Source organism: Ambystoma mexicanum, chromosome 1p, assembly GCF_040938575.1.
Source record: "Ambystoma mexicanum isolate Mex_15411 chromosome 1p, UKY_AmexF1_1, whole genome shotgun sequence".
NCBI classification, from domain to species: Eukaryota; Metazoa; Chordata; class Amphibia; order Caudata; family Ambystomatidae; genus Ambystoma; species Ambystoma mexicanum.
In genome coordinates, this window is record NC_090921.1 from 1,346,538,476 (window position 1) to 1,346,554,706 (window position 16,231).

At 50.0% G+C, this 16,231-nt stretch overlaps 1 protein-coding gene across 1 annotated transcript in view; it reads left to right on the forward strand.

Annotated features, from left to right (window-relative positions):
* Positions 1-16,231, forward strand: part of LOC138454181 (C-Jun-amino-terminal kinase-interacting protein 4-like) — a 993,589-nt gene that overhangs the window by 561,883 nt on the left and 415,475 nt on the right. Inside the window, exon 12 of the mRNA XM_069607022.1 lies at positions 12,233-12,363. Within this exon, the coding sequence (XP_069463123.1) occupies positions 12,233-12,363 (131 nt within the window). The remainder of the gene's footprint in view (positions 1-12,232; positions 12,364-16,231) is intronic.

Sequence of the window (16,231 nt, forward strand, 5' to 3'; positions counted from 1 at the left end):
AGAAGAGGATCAGACTCCCTACGCGTCCACTCCAATCATCAGACACCCCCTTTGGAATACGGGGACAGACACAGCGACGACATACACAGACAACACCGACAGAATCTCTCCGCCACCAACGGCTTCTCCGACGGACGAAGTGGGTTTTTCACTCCATTATCACCTGTGTGTCGGAACTCTTCCAAGTCACCCCGGAAGAGAAGGAGGGCTTCCTGTATCGGCGCCGGGAGGCGAAAAGGAAGACCATTCTGTCGGTACTACTCCTGGACGCCATATGGGATGAGGGGCTGGTGCTGCTGAAGAACCCCACCTCAGCCTCGCCGAAGAGGAACCAACTAGAAAAGAAATGGCGGCTGCCGGAATCTGCACCCAAATGTCTGCAGTCACAACCATTCCGGGACTTGGTGGTCTCGGCTACAGCTTGGAAGAAGTCGTCAAACCCGTCGTCGTCAGTCTCGGTACCCCCGGATGGCAAGGGGAAGAAATTGGATGCTGTGGGATGGAAGGTCATTTACTCGGCAGCAACGGCGGTCAAGGCGGCCAATGCCTTAGCGGTCCTGGCCATGTACGACCGGGAGCTTTGGTACAAGATGGCTCTGATCCTGGATTTCCTCCCTGAGGACAAGCGGGTAGAGGCAATGGAGATCCTTCAGGAAGGCGAGGTGGCCCTGGACATTGTGGACACTGGGTTCCGCCAAATGGGAAACAGGGTTTGCCTCCATCATCGTGGCTGGCTGAAGGCCACCAACTTCAGAGGTCTAGACGAGGGTCCTGGACATGCCGTTCAACTGAGACAACCTTTTCGTAAAGGCCGTTGATGAATCTCTTCAGTCCCTCAAGACCAACACAGACGGTCCCGTGCCCTTGGCATGCTGCAACAGCACCGTCCGTCCTTTCGTCCCTCAGGAGGGAAGCTGGGTAGATCTTCGAAGAGTTTCAGTGGTGGATCGTCCTCTTACCACCTGCCCTCCTGTTTCACGAACAAGGAAGTCTACAGGGGTCGTTCCAAGGCCTTTGGAGGTGGCCGCCGCCGTCAAGGCTCCCAGGGTGGCGCGCCGGCCTCCAAGCAGGACGGAACCGGTAGGGACGTCGGGCCCCTACCCTTTGCCCCAGTGGGAGGCCGGCTGGCGAACTTCATCAGCGTGTGGGAAAACATCACCATCGATCGATGTCACGCTTACCTGGTATCCATGGGGATGTCACTCGGCCTGTTCTGAACTCGAACCCTTCCCTGGAGTCTACTCGACTGGAGACTGGGCCTGAAACACAGGATTGGTAGAGTTTAACTCCCTATTGTCTCTGTGTGCTTGAACCCCTTCTTCCCTGGGTTACAACCCTTCCCTTTGATCCACAGCTCACCTTGTTTTCTTGGAAAGTGTGCTCTCCGTCCTGCTTTCAGCGCAGGGGCGCGTTGATTGATGCGGGCTCGTTGATGTCTAGTTACTTCACTGGCAAGAGTCTGACAGGTAAGTATAGTGAGTCTTTTGAACAGTTCTCTAACTTCGTTCCTTTCCTTTCCTTCCTTAGATGATGGCCGGCGTCCGGTGATGGTGACATGCTGCTGAGATGAGTAGCGCTGAAGGTGAGTGAGTGCGCGATGTGACCCTTTCGTATTTGTATTAAACGGAGTTCTTTTTCGGTGTCTTTTAGGTGCCGCGACGTTTTCAATGTGGATGCTGGTTATGAAGAATAAATGCGGTGAGAGTAAGCGTGGTATGCGGCGGCTCTAGATGTTTCCATGCTAACCTGGAGTGTCTTTTCCCTCTTGCAGATGGATGAGAAGTTCCGGAGACAGAGTTCCCCCAGAGCGGCTGGGATTCAGGTAAGTGTTTGAAGCTCGTACAGTCTTTAAAAATAAGCGAAGATTTGCTGAATGCTTACTAATGCCTTTTTTCTGTTCTTTTCCGTTTTCCTTAGGAAGAAGCGTGCCGGAATGGGAATGACACCGCCGAAGATGCCTGCAGAACAGAAGAAGCGATGAATGATGGGCAGAAGCACAGCAGGGTCAGGCTGTTCCTAACAGTGTTCTTGTTCTTGCAGGAGCTGAGCACAGAAGAAAGATGCAGGCCTACTGGAGACCGATCCGAACACGGTGAGTGCCACGCTGCAGGTGCAGAAAACGCAAAGCATGTTTCTCAGCCTGGGCGTGGCTTAAATAGTATCTGGGTATCCCAGGTGTCTCTGGGCTGAACCACACCCAAAAGACTAGACTGCACATGCAGTTCTGGGAACCGAAATATGTGGGGGCATCCATCTTGTCCCCATCAATGCACTAAAAGTCCAATCCCCAATGTTATCCTATTTGTGTGAGTGAGTCTGGTTCCACAAGCGCGAAGCCTGACTCCAAGTGGGTCTTTGGAGGGATGGAGAGGCCCTCGAGGGCCATGTAGGTGATCGTGGCCTGGCTCCAGCCTGACATCTTGGAGGGCTGGGGACATGGGGGGCAGGAATCATGACAACACTCCCCCCCCCCCCCCCCCCAGGCCCCTCTCAAGGTGGCTTTTCTGTCTGGTCCTGGTTTGTTTGGATGGTTTTGATGGAATAGTCTAAGCAAGCGAGGTGCATGGATGTACTCACAAGGCTCCTGTCTTGTGGACCATACCCCTTCCAGTCTACTAAGTAGTATAATTTGGATCTGACGTACTTTGAATCCAGCATGTCCTTGACTTTGAATTCTGGCTCCCCGGCAACTACTACTGGCTGCGGTGGCGTTGCTACCCGGGTCCCAGCTTGAACAGGTTTAAGGAGAGACACGTGGAACACAGGATGAATCTGCATGTTTGACGGCAAAGCTAGTCTGACCGCCAAAGGATTTATCACAGAGGTGACGGTGAATGGACCCAGGTATCTTGGACGAAAAGTTCGGGCTCCTTTAATGGACACGTGTTTAGACGCCAGCCAGACTTTGTCTCCCACTTGGTAGTTGGGGGCCTTTGCTCGGTGTTGATCAGCAAACTTCTTTTGGCGATTTTCAGCTTGAAGTAGGTGTTCAGCTGCCCTTTTAAAGGATTGTGAAATGGTTGTGTGGAAGGAATTGACTGCTGGCATTTCCAGGGTTGTAGGAACGTCCAACTCACAAGTACGTGGGTGCCTGCCATACATGGTATAAAAGGGTGTCTGCCAAGGGCTGGTGTGTAGGGAATTATAAGCATATTCAGCTATCCATAATAGGTCGAACCAGCTTCCTTCAGCTTGGTGTAACATGCAACGCAGATACTGCTCGAGCGTTTGGGGATGGTGACTGGTGGATAGCCGCATGTTGATCTGGGCCATAGAGCAGCATTTTCTCCAGAAGTTAGATACAAATTGAGTACCTCGGTCTGAGACTAAAACTGAAGGAAACCCATGGAGCCGTACAATGCCTTTAAGAAAAACCTTTGCCAGAGTGGAAGCATTTGGGAGCCCCTTAAGAGGAATGAAATGTGCCATTTTTGAAAATAGGTCCACGACCACAAGAATAGTGTTAAACCCTTGACTGGGTGGTAAGTCAGTAATAAAATCGAGGGACAACGTGTGCCAGAGTGCTGGTGGGATTTCCAATGGTTGTAATAGCCCAGCCGGTTTCTGCTTGGATGACTTATTTTGAGCACACACTCCACAAGCTAGGATGAATTGGATAATGTCTTCATGCCACGTGGGCCACCAATAATTTCGTTTTACCTTGGCTAGGGTTTTAGCGATTCCAGGGTGGCCCTCGATCAAGGAATCATGATAACCGGACATGACTTGTTCTCGTAGTTCTTGATTTGGTAAGAATAAACGATTCCTGAAGTAGGGCAACTGATCTTTTATCATGTAATGTTCTCCTTGTGCACTCCATGCTTGTAATTGCTCCGGACTCATCAGGTTTTGGATTTCTTCAAGTAATTCTTTGAGTTATGGTTGCTGTGATTCCTAGGAGCTTGTCACTCTGGATGATTGCTATTGGGTCAGGGGTCTGATACCCTTGCTCTTCCAACCCCATATGGGAAAGGGCATTGGCCTTCCCGTTTTTCACCCCTGGTCGAAATGTAATCACGTAGTCCTATTCAGCAAAAGAAAGAGCCCAACGTAGTTGTCGTGAGGATTGGGCCTTTGCCGTTTTTAGGTACTGGTGGTTCCGGCGGTCAGTTATTACGGTGATTGTGTGTCTGGCGCCCAAGAGGTATTGCCGCCATGCCTTAAAGGCTGACTTAATGGCCAGGCGTTCTTTGTCTGTGATAGCGTAATTGATTTCAGGGGGTGTGAATTTACGCGACCAGAAGGCAACAGGGTGTAACTGGCCCGTTTCAGGGTCCTTTTGTGAGAGGACGGCTCCCATAGCCATGCTCGAGGCGTCCGTTTGCACCAGGTTTGGGAGATCAGGGCGAGGGTGGCGTAAGATTGGGGCAGATGTGAATCTTGCTTTGAGTTCCTGGAAAGCTTCCTCGGCTTCTGTTGTCCACTGGAACTTTTTGTTGCTTTTCCTTAGCAATGACGTGAATGGGATGCACGATTTGCGAAAATCCTGGGATGAACCGGTGGTAGAAGTTTGCAAAACCCAGCATACTTTGAACCCCCTTGAATGAATTTGGGGATGGCCAGTTCAGGATAGCATCTACCTTGTGTACATCCATTCGGATTCCATTCGGGCTGAGAATAAAGCCCAGGAATTCCACCTCAGAGACGTGGAATGAGCACTTTTCGAGCTTGGCGTAGAGCTGGTGTTGACAGAGTTTCTCCAATACGGATCGGACGTGTTTAACGTGGTCCTGCTTTGATGCGGAATATACTAGAAAATCGTTGATGTACACTAGAGCACAGACATCAGTCGATTCCCGTAGGACATCGTTCATGAAGTATTGAAATGCTGCAGGCGCGTTGCAAATGCCAAAGGGCATTACTTGATATTCGTACAAGCCGTATTTGGTGCGAAAAGCGGTTTTCCATTCGTCCCCCTGTTTTACGCGAACAAGGTGATATGCCCCCCTCAGGTCTAGTTTTGTGTAGATTTGGGCATCTTTGACTTGATCAAGCAATTCAGGGATCAGTGGCAGGGGGTAGTGGTTTTTTATGGTAATCTGGTTCAGTGCGCGATAGTCGATGCACGTTTTCAAGTCCCCCTCCTTTTTCGGTACGAAGAATAGAGGACTGGCTGCTGGAGACTTCGAGGGACGGATGAACCCGTTGGCCAGGTATTGGTCAATATAGGCCTTCAGGTGCTGGTTTTCTGGTTCCGTGAGTGCGTAAATTCGCCCACAAGGGATTTGTGCGGCGGGTATCAGGTCAATTTGGCAATCGTATGGTCTATGCGGTGGCAGGGTATTAGCCTGTTCTTTCTGAAAGACATCTTGAAAGTCCTGGTATTCACTTTGTAGGGTGCCGATTGCCACAGTCGCAAGCGTGGAGGTTCTGGTGTCTATTGGTTGTTTCTCTTGGCGATAACGTGTGGGCGCAAGTCTCGGGAAAGGCCAATTCTTTTGCTCGCCAATCGATTCGAGTATTGTGAGCTACCAATCATGGCATTCCCAAAATCAACCGGAACTGTGGTGCCTTAATGAGGTTGAAAACGATAGATTCTTGGTGTCCATCCTGGCACAGAAGGGTTAAAGCTGCAGTGCATTGGGATACTGGACCAGAAGCTATTTCCGTGCCGTCGACAGTGGTAACAGTGTCGGTGGTTGATTTAGGGTGTAATGGAAGCCCCATCTTTGCCGCAAGATCCTGGTCGATGTAATTCCCAATGGCTCCACTGTCAATGTACGCTCTTACTGCATGCATTCGAGATGGTTGTTGGTGATTGATCAAGACCACAGATAGTGCAAAATGGGAGGTCTGTAGTTCACTTTCTTCGCTCGACAAGTGGACCCCTACACTTGCCGGGCTAGGGAGTTTTCCGATTCCTTGATAGTATCTTCCTTGTCCGTGGCCCCCACCTTCATCCTCGGTGGCTTCACAGGGCACTCTTTAAGGAAATGACCTGACCTTCCACAGTACAGACATAACTGCTGCTGTCTCCTTTTATCCCTTTCCGCTTTAGTCAAGGGGGATCTGCCCCCCGATTTGCATTGGTTCTCCTGAACTTTCCGGTGTGCGGGCAATATTGTCCTTTGAACGCACATACATAGGGTGAGGGTCCGGTCTGGTTCGATCTGCCCTTCGGTCCCGCAACCTATGATCCAGTTGAACAACAAGGTCAATGAATTCTCAGCAGTCTTTCGGGGGGTTCACTACTTGTGCGAGAACATCCTTGAGCTCCCCCCGCAACCCCTGATGAAATAAGGTGGTTCTCTTCTCCACTGGCCATTCTGCTTCAACTACGAGTCTATTGAATGTGGCAATGTATGTTACTGGGTCTTGATTCCCTTGGCGTAGGGACAGAAGTTCGTTGTCTAATGCCTGCCCATGAGTACGGCGGGCGAACAGCTTTTCCATCTCTTGCTGAAAGCCCCTGAAGTCATGCAGCAAAGGATCGTCTTGGCCACAAAGGGTACAGACCAGTCCGCAGCGCTACCACTCAGGTAGGATAGCACAAAAGCGACCCGTGATTGGTCATTCGGAAAGGCCCCTGTTCTACAAAGGAAGTGCAGGCGGCACTGGTTCATGAACGTTGCAAACCTCTTGGGATCCCCCGTAAATCGTTCATGCGGGGCCGAGGGAACTGGCCCAGGAAGGGTTATCTGAACGGGATTGGCTGATGTTGCTGGCATCGAGGGCACGCTTCCCAGCAATGGTGCATGCCCTGCTTGTGACTGGAGAAGTTGCCGGCTTAAATCATCAGTGCGTTCTTTGGCTACTATCGGCTCTCTCCTCAGGGTGTTGGTCTCCTGCCTGGCTGCATGTACTTCGGAACGTAGCTGCCCCAACTTGTGGGCTAACTGGTCGGTTTCTGACGTTTCCATGACGCCCAGGTGGATTTTGATGTGAGGCTTTGTGTTCTGTAACGCTCACCTGGTATCCACTGGGACGTCACTCGGCCTGTTCGGACCTCTCACGACCTCAAACCCTTCCCTGGAGTCTATTCGACTGGAGACTGGGCCTGAAACACAGGATTGGTAGAGTTTAACTCCCTATTGTCTCTGTGTGCTTGAACCCCTTCTTCCCCGGGGTAAAACCCTTCCCTTTGATCCACAGCTCACCTTGTTTTCTTGAAAAGTGTGCTCTCCGTCCTGCTTTCAGCGCAGGGGTGCGTTGATTGATGCGGGCTCGTTGCTGCCTAGTTACTTCACTGGCAAGAGTCCGACTGGTAAGTATAATTAGTCTTTTGAACAGTTCTCCAACTTCGTTCCTTTCCTTCCTTAGATGATGGCCGGCGTCCGGGGATGGCGACGTGCTGCTGAGATGAGTAGCGCTGAAGGTGAGTGAGAGCGCGATGCGACCCTTTCGTATTTGTATTGAACGGAGTTCTTTTTCTGTGTCTTTTAGGTGCTGCAACGTTTTCAGCGTGGATGCCGGTTATGAAGAAGAAATGCGGTGAGTAAGCGCGTTATGCGGCACCTCTAGATGTTTCCACGCTAACCTGGAGTGTCTTTTCCCTCTTGCAGATGGATGAGAAGTTCCGGAGACAGAGTTCCCCCAGAGCGGCTGGGATTCAGGTAAGCGTTTGAAGCTCGTACAGTCTTTAAAAATAAGCAAAGATTTGCTGAATGCTTACTAATGCCTTTTTTCTGTTCTTTTCCCTTTTCCTCCGGAAGCGGCGTGCCAGAATGGGAATGACACTGCCAAAGATGCCCGCAGAACAGAAGAAGCGATGAATGATGAGCAGAAGCGCCGCAAGGTAAGGCTGTTCCTAACGGTGTTCTTGTTCTTGCAGGAGCTGAGTGCAGAAGAAAGATGCAGGCCTACTGGAGACCGATCCGAACACAGTGAGTGTCATGCTGCGGGTGCAGAAAACACAAAGCATGTTTCTCAGCTTGGGCGTGGCTTAAATAGTCTCTGGGTATCCAAGGTGTCTCTGGGCTGAACCACACCCAAAAGACTAGACTGCACATGCAGTTCTGGGAACCGAAATATGTGGGGGCATCCATCTTATCCCCATCAATGCACTACAAGTCCAATCCCCAATGTTATCTTATGGGAGTGAGTGAGTCTGGTGCTACAAGCGCCAAGTCTGACTCCAAGTGGGTCTTTGGAGGGATGGAGAGGCCCTTGAGGGCCATGTAGGTGATCGTGGCCTGGCTCCAGACTGACATCTTGGAGGGCTGGGGACATGAGGGGCAGGAATCATGACAATCGATGGGCGCTGGACGCTCTCGCCCACGGACACACTTTGGAGTTTCAGCAAAAGTGTCTGCGAATAGCACCGGTGGCCCGGCAGGGACAACACATGCCTCCGCTGCTGCTGGAAGTTCGGACCATGTTAAGAAGAGCTGGTTCCAAAGTGACTCCGGGGTTCCACAATTTACTCAAGATACTTAATAGTAAGAAAGAAGACCAGGGGCTGGAGGCCCATTTTTGACCTACAACGACTCAACAAGTTTATCAAGTCCCAGAAATTCAGGATGGTCACGTTGCAGCACGTGCTCTACCAACTGGAGGAGGGAGACATTGTGTCGTCGTTTGATCTAGAGGACGCATACTTCCACGTCCCCATTCATGTAAAACATTGCAAGTTCCTGCGCTTAGTCGTACAAGGGAAGCACTACCAGTTCGAGGCGCTCCCCTTTGGACTGTAGTCAGCACCCAGAGTCTTTACGTAGTGCCTGGCTCCGATGGCGCCCCACCTGCAGCTACAGAAAATGTATGTGTATCCATACCTCGACGATTGGCTCCTCCGGGCCAAGTCGAAGGACATCGCCGTTGATCACACGAGAGGACCGTCCGGCTGCTGATGGATCTGGTGTTCTTGGTGAGCCATGCAAAATCCTGCTCGACTCATCGCAGGGTCCATTCTCAACAGGGTATCCTACCTAGTGGCTCTGTCGGAGGAGGAGAGGATAGCGGCCATTTTGGGCAAGGTGCAACAGCTGTTAGCAATGATGATCGCCATGGCAAGGACCATCAAGTCGCTGCTCGGCATGATGTCATCATGTATATACCTGGTCCGACTCTGCAGGTTGCAGAATTGACCGCTCTAGGAATTCCTGGACTTCCGTTGAATCCAGGTGTCTGGAAGCTTCGAGGACAGGACCGTGCTCGACGAGGAGTTCTATTGAGCGATAACGTGGTGGGGCTCCAACATCGCCGGAGGCAAAGACTTCCAGAACCCCCCGTACCAGGAGATGGTCCCGACAGACGCTTCCCTGGACGGGTGGGGGAGCACACACCGAACGTCTCCACGCCAGAAGCCTATGGCTGCCGGCAGAGAAGGCACTACACATCAATGTCCTGGAACTACGGGCTGTGTTTTGGGCCCTCAAGTAGTTTCTGCCATCCCTCAAGGGCAAAGTGGTGAGGGTGTTGACAGACAATACCACCACAATGTTTTACATCTGGAAGCAGGAGGGCACCAGATCCCCTGGTGCTCTCCAGAGAAGCGCCGGAGATGTGCCACTGGGCCGTGGCCCAGGGGATGTTCCTCATTCCTTTTCACCTGGTAGGAGTCAAAAACACTGTTGCCAACTCCCTCAGCAGGGAGCTGCGTGCTTGCCACGATTGGGAGCTTCAGCAGGATCAATTGAACAACCTTTTCCTCAGGTGGGGCAGTCCCCAGATCGATCGGTTTGCGACAGCGACGAACACCAAGTGCCAGAGGTTTGCCAGCAGGTTCCCCCGACCGGGGAGCATGCAGGACGTATTCTCATTCCCTTGGGAAGGCCTGTTCCTGTACGCATTCCCTCAGTTGCCGCTGCTAATACGAGTCATCAGTCAACTCAGACGGTGCTGTTGCAGGATGATCCTCGTCGCGCTGGCGTGGCTGAGGCAAATCTGGTAAAACAAAAACGGACCTTCTCAGCATGTCGGCATCCCGTCCAGTCAAGCTGCATGTGGTTATGGTTCTTCTCGCCAGGGGAAGAGGCGCAATCCTGCACCACAATCCAGGATCGCTGAACTTGAAGGCCTGGCTCCTGCAGCATTAAAGTTTGGTTGGTATGAGCTGTCTGCGGACTGCAGGGAGGTCCTCGCCAAGGCCAGGGCGTCATAGACCCTGAAGTGTTAGCGACACAAATGGAAGCGTTTCGCGACTTGGTGCAGGTTGCAGAAGATTAACCCTTGAAGGGTCACGTCCCCCCAAGTCCTTCCGTACTGGTTGTCGTTGGCTAATTCGGGGCTGGCGCACGCCTCCATCAAGGTGCATCTGGCGGCTATCTCCCGCTCTACCAGGTCTCCAGACGGTCTTCTCTTTGGTCGCACCATCTAATGAAGGAGTTCATCAAAGGAATGTTCCATTCATTCCCACCGGTAAAGGTGCCTGCCCCGGCATGGGAACTCAATGTGGTGCTGACTAGACTCATGGGGGGGGGGGGGGCCCATTCGAGCCGAGGCTTCAAGCGCTGCTTAAGTTCCTGTCTTGGAAGACGGCTTTCCCCATGACCAGCACCTCTGCCAGGAGAGTTGGTGAGATCCAGGCCCTGTCCTTCAAACGGCCTTACTTTCCACGAGACGACAGTGGTGTTGCAGGCGCACCCCTGCTTCATGCCCCAGGTTCTGTCAGAATTTAATCGCAACAAGCCCTGGGTGTTACCTGTGTTTTTTCCGTGTTACCTGTGTTTTTTCTGATGCCTTGATCACCGGCTGAAAGGACTTTGCACTCGCTGGATGTGGCTCGAGCGCTGAGGTTTTATGTGGCCCGCACAAAGAGTTTCCAGAAGACTTCTCAGCTTTTTGTGAACTTTGGTCCTGTGAACCATGGGAAGGCCTTGTCCAAGGCTTCCATCGCCAGGTGGCTCTCCGGCTGCATCACTCATTGTCGTCGGTTGGCTAACCGACCGCTGCCTGGCCGTCCGAGAGCCCATTCTACCAGAGCGATCCCTGCGACAACGGCGTTCCTGTCTGGTGTGCCCCTGCTGGATATCTACTGGGCTGCTATCTGGAGGTCTACGCACACCATCGCAAAATTCTACTTTGTCAACAGGGATTCCAGGCAGGAGTCCAGAGTCAGCCAAGCAGTGCTAGGTAACCTGTTTGCTTGAAGGTGACCCTGGCGAGGAGGTAAAAGTAATTGCTACGGTTGAGTCTTGCCATCTCCCGTGGTTGTGTATGTATATACTGCTATGTATTCTTTATTCATGAGCATGTGAATCCATGCTGGATCCCATGCTGGAGACAGGAACAAGTTACTTGTAACTGTTGTTCTCCAGCATGGGTCTGGCATGGATTCACATGCGTACTCTCCCTCCTGCCCCTCTGCGGCTCTTCTTGGTATTAATGGCACTTTACATGCTACCAAATATGAAGATGGCTGCCATAGGAGGGGCTTAAGGACAGGGCATTTGTTGGCTGGGGCAGTATGACCCAGAGCTCAGTGATTGGTTTAGAGGAGAAAGACAGTTTATAAACGAAAGTGAAACAGTTTTTTCTTTTACCAAGGATTTCCAGCCTGACGGGAAATATTCATAAGCATGTGAATCCATGCCAGACCCATGCTGGAGAACAAGAGTTACAGGTAAGTAACTTGTTCCTTACCGGGCCATGTTTTAAATGTACATGTTTTAGGAAGATAAACATGCATCGAGGTAGTTATTTTTTATTTTGCACTGATGGTGCAGGGGACAACATTCTACTCACTAACATTAAACAGCAGTTTTCCATGCTCAGAAATCAAAATGCTGATAGGTTTGATATTAAGGCCCTCATCACGAGTTGGCCGGTATCCAGAATGGGATACCGGCCAACTTTATTTGCATTAGCGCCCACCCGTCCAACATTATTACCACCAGATCACGGGTTTGGCGCTTACCATTACTCCCCATTCTCCATTGGACCCAATGGGAAATTGTTGGCGCAATAACTGCAAGGTAATACCACCAGTGGTAATTGCGCCAAAAATTTACATTTTTCCGTCGTGTTTACCCCCAGCTTTGAACTGGGGGTAAACACGCCAGACTCGAGATTGGGCGGAGCGGTAAATGCAGCTGTTACATTGTTACCGCCGCATTTAAGGCCTACTGCCCAACTCGTGATGAGGCCTTAAAGTTCTCAAGTGAATTCAATTTGATAGCCTTATTTTACATTAATTTATTGTCCAATGCAATGTTGCTGATGTCTTTTAAGCTGCCGGGTCGCTGTTTAGTGTGCAAGAAAAGTACCCTACTTGCAGTTGCTACTTGGAGCAGAAACATTGGAAGATTGTTTTTTGTCACCGTCTCATTACGTCTCCCTTATTTGTTATCAGGCAGATGTACCAGCAGCACAACGCAAGAGGTTCACCCGGGCAGAGATGGCCCGAGTACTAATGGAGCGGAACCAGTACAAGGAACGTTTGATGGAACTCCAGGATGCTGTGCGCAGGACGGAAATGCTCAGGTTTGGTACTGATGTTGCGCAGAGTGGCAGCATGCCATCTGCAACCTTTTGGCTGGTCAAGATCTGCTTTTTCATTTTGTGGTTGGTGAGGTAATATACGATTAGGATGGATTTTTAGAATCAGCCCTGTGCAAAGGTTTCTGTGAGGAAAATGTAGTTGGCGAACAAGGTTATAGAGATGTGGTCTACAGAACCTCTGACAAGATAACGTAGGCAAAGGAGTAAGTCCGAGTTCTGGAGATCCAGAGCTGGTGTCTTTGTTCAGTTAATTAGACACAAGAGAAACAATAAAGCAGTAAACCTAAATATAAAACTATACTCTTTTATTATGCCTTATTCACATATGCAGATGTCTGTGTGTGACATGGCAAGGTCCCTTCCTCGATTCTAGCTGCCAGACCTCTCTGTACTGTGGCAGGCGTTTCTGTAAATTCAGAGAATGGGGTGGTCTCAGTCCCCGCCCTTTTGGGCAGAGGCCTGTATGGGATAGGGCTCTATTTCAGTGGTGCATGGTAGGAACTCTGCCTGCCGACACCGGGTCCACTGCTACAGTTGGCGGCAGGGCAGTGCGAATCGGCAGCAGGATTTGGCAGTGGCAGGCCTGTTCCTATTGCATGTTGTGCATATTCAGTATGTATGTATGTCTGCCTAACTGCCTGTGTTGCAGATCGCCCCGTGCCTGCAGTGAGGGGTGTCTCTTCTTCATAGTTAAAGTAAGAACTCTGTTCTGCCCTGTTTTTGCTTTTGGTGTTCTTTCCCCACCCCAGTTTGATCTGCCCTGTTTGTTTCAGCAGTCACCAGTGACCTTACCTCGAGATCACGCTCGATAAAAGGAGACTGGTGTTGGGGAAAGGCAGTCTGAGTGAAAGCACTTGGCCAATTTGGTTCCTGTATGTATTCTGCAAGCACATCAGTGACATTTGTTTTAAACTTGTAACAAACTATTAAAGTTGCAATAAACGAATTAGTTATTCGGCCAAGTTTCCAGCCTGGGTGATACTCGGGCTCTTCTGACCATCCTACGACTTCTACAGTGCGTCCCTCTGTTGCCTGATCCTTTGCCTGGGACTGCTCGGTTCTGCTTGGCTCTGCAAGGGTAGCTAAGGGGAAACGCAATTGTCTTGGAAGCAAGACAATGCCGAGCAAACTTAGTCAACAATTAAGCGGGCTCTAAGAAGCAAGAAAATGCTGTAGCAGAGTAGCAAAGCCTGTGCAGCCCTTATTACCACTGGCAAAGATGTAGAGCCAGGCATGGCGAAGCTGGCCAGATGACGTGCATGGATAGGGCACCAGCAGGAACGAGGATAATGCTACAGTTTATGAGCTGGGAACTTCGGGAGGGACAGTGCAAATGGGGGAGCTTTGGTCTGGGCAGAGGCAGAGATGCATGGCATTTACACCACCACTCCCTCTGATAGAGCTCTGTATTGACCGTCTGTATGCTGAGAACTGTCAAAAAGACTAAGACAAAAGAGAGGGTGGTTTAAATGTGGAGGACCATGAGCATTAGTCTGTAGTAGACTTGGCCCCTGCTGCAGTTAGTAGTGAAGGTGAAGTTAACTCCCATAAGGAAGCATTCACAGTAATTCCTGCGTTTGCTGCAATAATCACAGAGAGTAACGTGATGTGAGCGAATGTGGCCCAGGGTGCAGCGGATCACAACTTTTACAGCGGCCTAGCAAGGAGATTCAGATCACAACGTCACCCATAGCCACCTCAATATTATCAACTCAAAAAAAGGCGAGATCAAAACGAGTTTCAAGTAATGGTTTGCTGGGCCCCCTGATCTCTGGACCAACAAACACTAGTTTTATCCAATGGCATGCAGAGGTCAATCCTACTTCTTCATTCTTCTCCTGGTCAGCAAATGTTGGTCTATCTCTAGGGAATCTGAAACGGGCATTAAGGGAGCAAAACAAGGCAAGGAATAAGGATCTGCGCCAGCTGGCTGAGGCATAGAAATTGAGTCTTTGATAAACCGCTCCTCAAGGTAACAGGGAAACTGCAATGGTTGCCAAAGCCGGATGTTTAGAATGGCAGACGTTGCCTTCCAGACAATGTCCGCAACAGTAATAAAGACCATAGGGGGGGTAAGCAGCTCTGAATGAAACTGTGGCAACCATGCCTGTAGAGGGGAGCACAGAAGGACGTTTTGGCAGGGGCACTTTCCTTTTGCATCTCTACAACAATGGAAAAGACGGGCGAGGCGGCTCCTAGTTGCCCACGGGTCACACCGCTCCCACATACCAATTGAGGCTAGTATTCTCTGGGGATGTCGAAGATTATGGAACCAGTGAGTATGTTCCCATGAGATGCAAGGGCCACGTTGGAGAATATTTTGAGGCAACTGCCAAGGGGTTTTCATCTTCTACTAACTTGGCCCAAAGTGTAAATAACGGGTAACATGAGCCCAGGCTAAGGGTTGCTTGGAGACCAGATTACTATATTGCGTTGATGCACTAGAAGGCGATATTTTAATTTGATCGGCACTTTCAAGGGGCGCCCGCACAGAACTAAAAACACATAAAAGGCACTTTAGGAGATTTTGTAGGTACAAGATATATCATGGAAAATCTTGACTAAGATTTGGATTTTGTCTGATTGCATGTAATGCAATGTGTCACTTGCATGATGCTTGGTTGGAGCCTTTCAGTGGAGCATCGTTCTCCCACCCTGGTTAACTATGTGCCGCCCTATCGAGGCCTAACCCACATCCTCTCTTATCGTAGATTGGTCCAGTCCTGAACTGGAGCAATCATTAAGAGGCGTGGACACGCAGCAATGTAGAACCATCTCCATTCCTGTTGCAGTGTGTATGTATCAAGGCATCTTTCTTATTCCACCTTCACAGCTTCAAATGAGGAGCAGAATTGGAGGGGGATTTAATTCTGACTCGCTCGTGTATGCAACATTATTCTAAGAATAAGTAGCTGGCACATTGCTGGCACGAAAATAAAATGTTTGATGTGTAGTGGGTACAGTGGCTTAGCACATTCGATTTGATCTGCCTCCAGGAAACGTGGTTGGCGGAAGATAGCTGCCTGAAAGATAGGTTAAAAGATTTTAATGTGTTTTCAGTAAATGCAGAAATATTGCCAAAGGGGCACAGGAGAAAGGGCTTGGAGATATTTTTGCAGGTAACTTTACCGCTTCAGGTAGGCAGACAGAATCTTAGGAACTCTGAGGTGTTCATAACCTCCTTGGTAAATGAGGTCACTTAGTTCGCCTAAAAAATGGTGGCGGTAAATATATCTCTGAGGCTTATAGATCTGCTTAGAATCGCATGCTTTGCATAGGCTGACATCTGGTGGTAGGCGCAGAATATTGCACATGTTGTTTTCGAAGTTCGAATAGGGACGTTGACTGGGCTGGTTTGTAATATTATCCCTAGTGTGAAGTATACTGTACCTATGATCCCTCATGCATCAAGGTCCCTCAGAATATTTCTTCCCGCGATCGTGGTTAGATGTTAGGAAAGATTTCCATGTATGTGTAATTTTCCCTCCATTTGTGTACCCTCCAATTTTTATGCTGCTGTTTAACACCATAGTCTGACTAGTCTGACTTTACCAGGGGAGCCCAGCCTTCTGCTGCACTCCTCTGGGCTTTCACTCAATTTTTATGGGGAAACTGACATGCCCATGAGAAAGTCAGTACTGCAAGACTTTGTGTCCCTTAGTCCTTTTCCAATGTTGCAACTTCTCTGCAACATATAACAAGTGTACAATGTACCTTCCAGTACAGTACACTTGGGTCTCTTAGTCATTTCCAAAGGCCCTAGATACTCTCGAAGGATTTTTTAGGAGATGTGCAGACGTGTCAAGGACAGGGCTGGTGGCAGCTTATCTTTTCATGTAATTTTAACCCT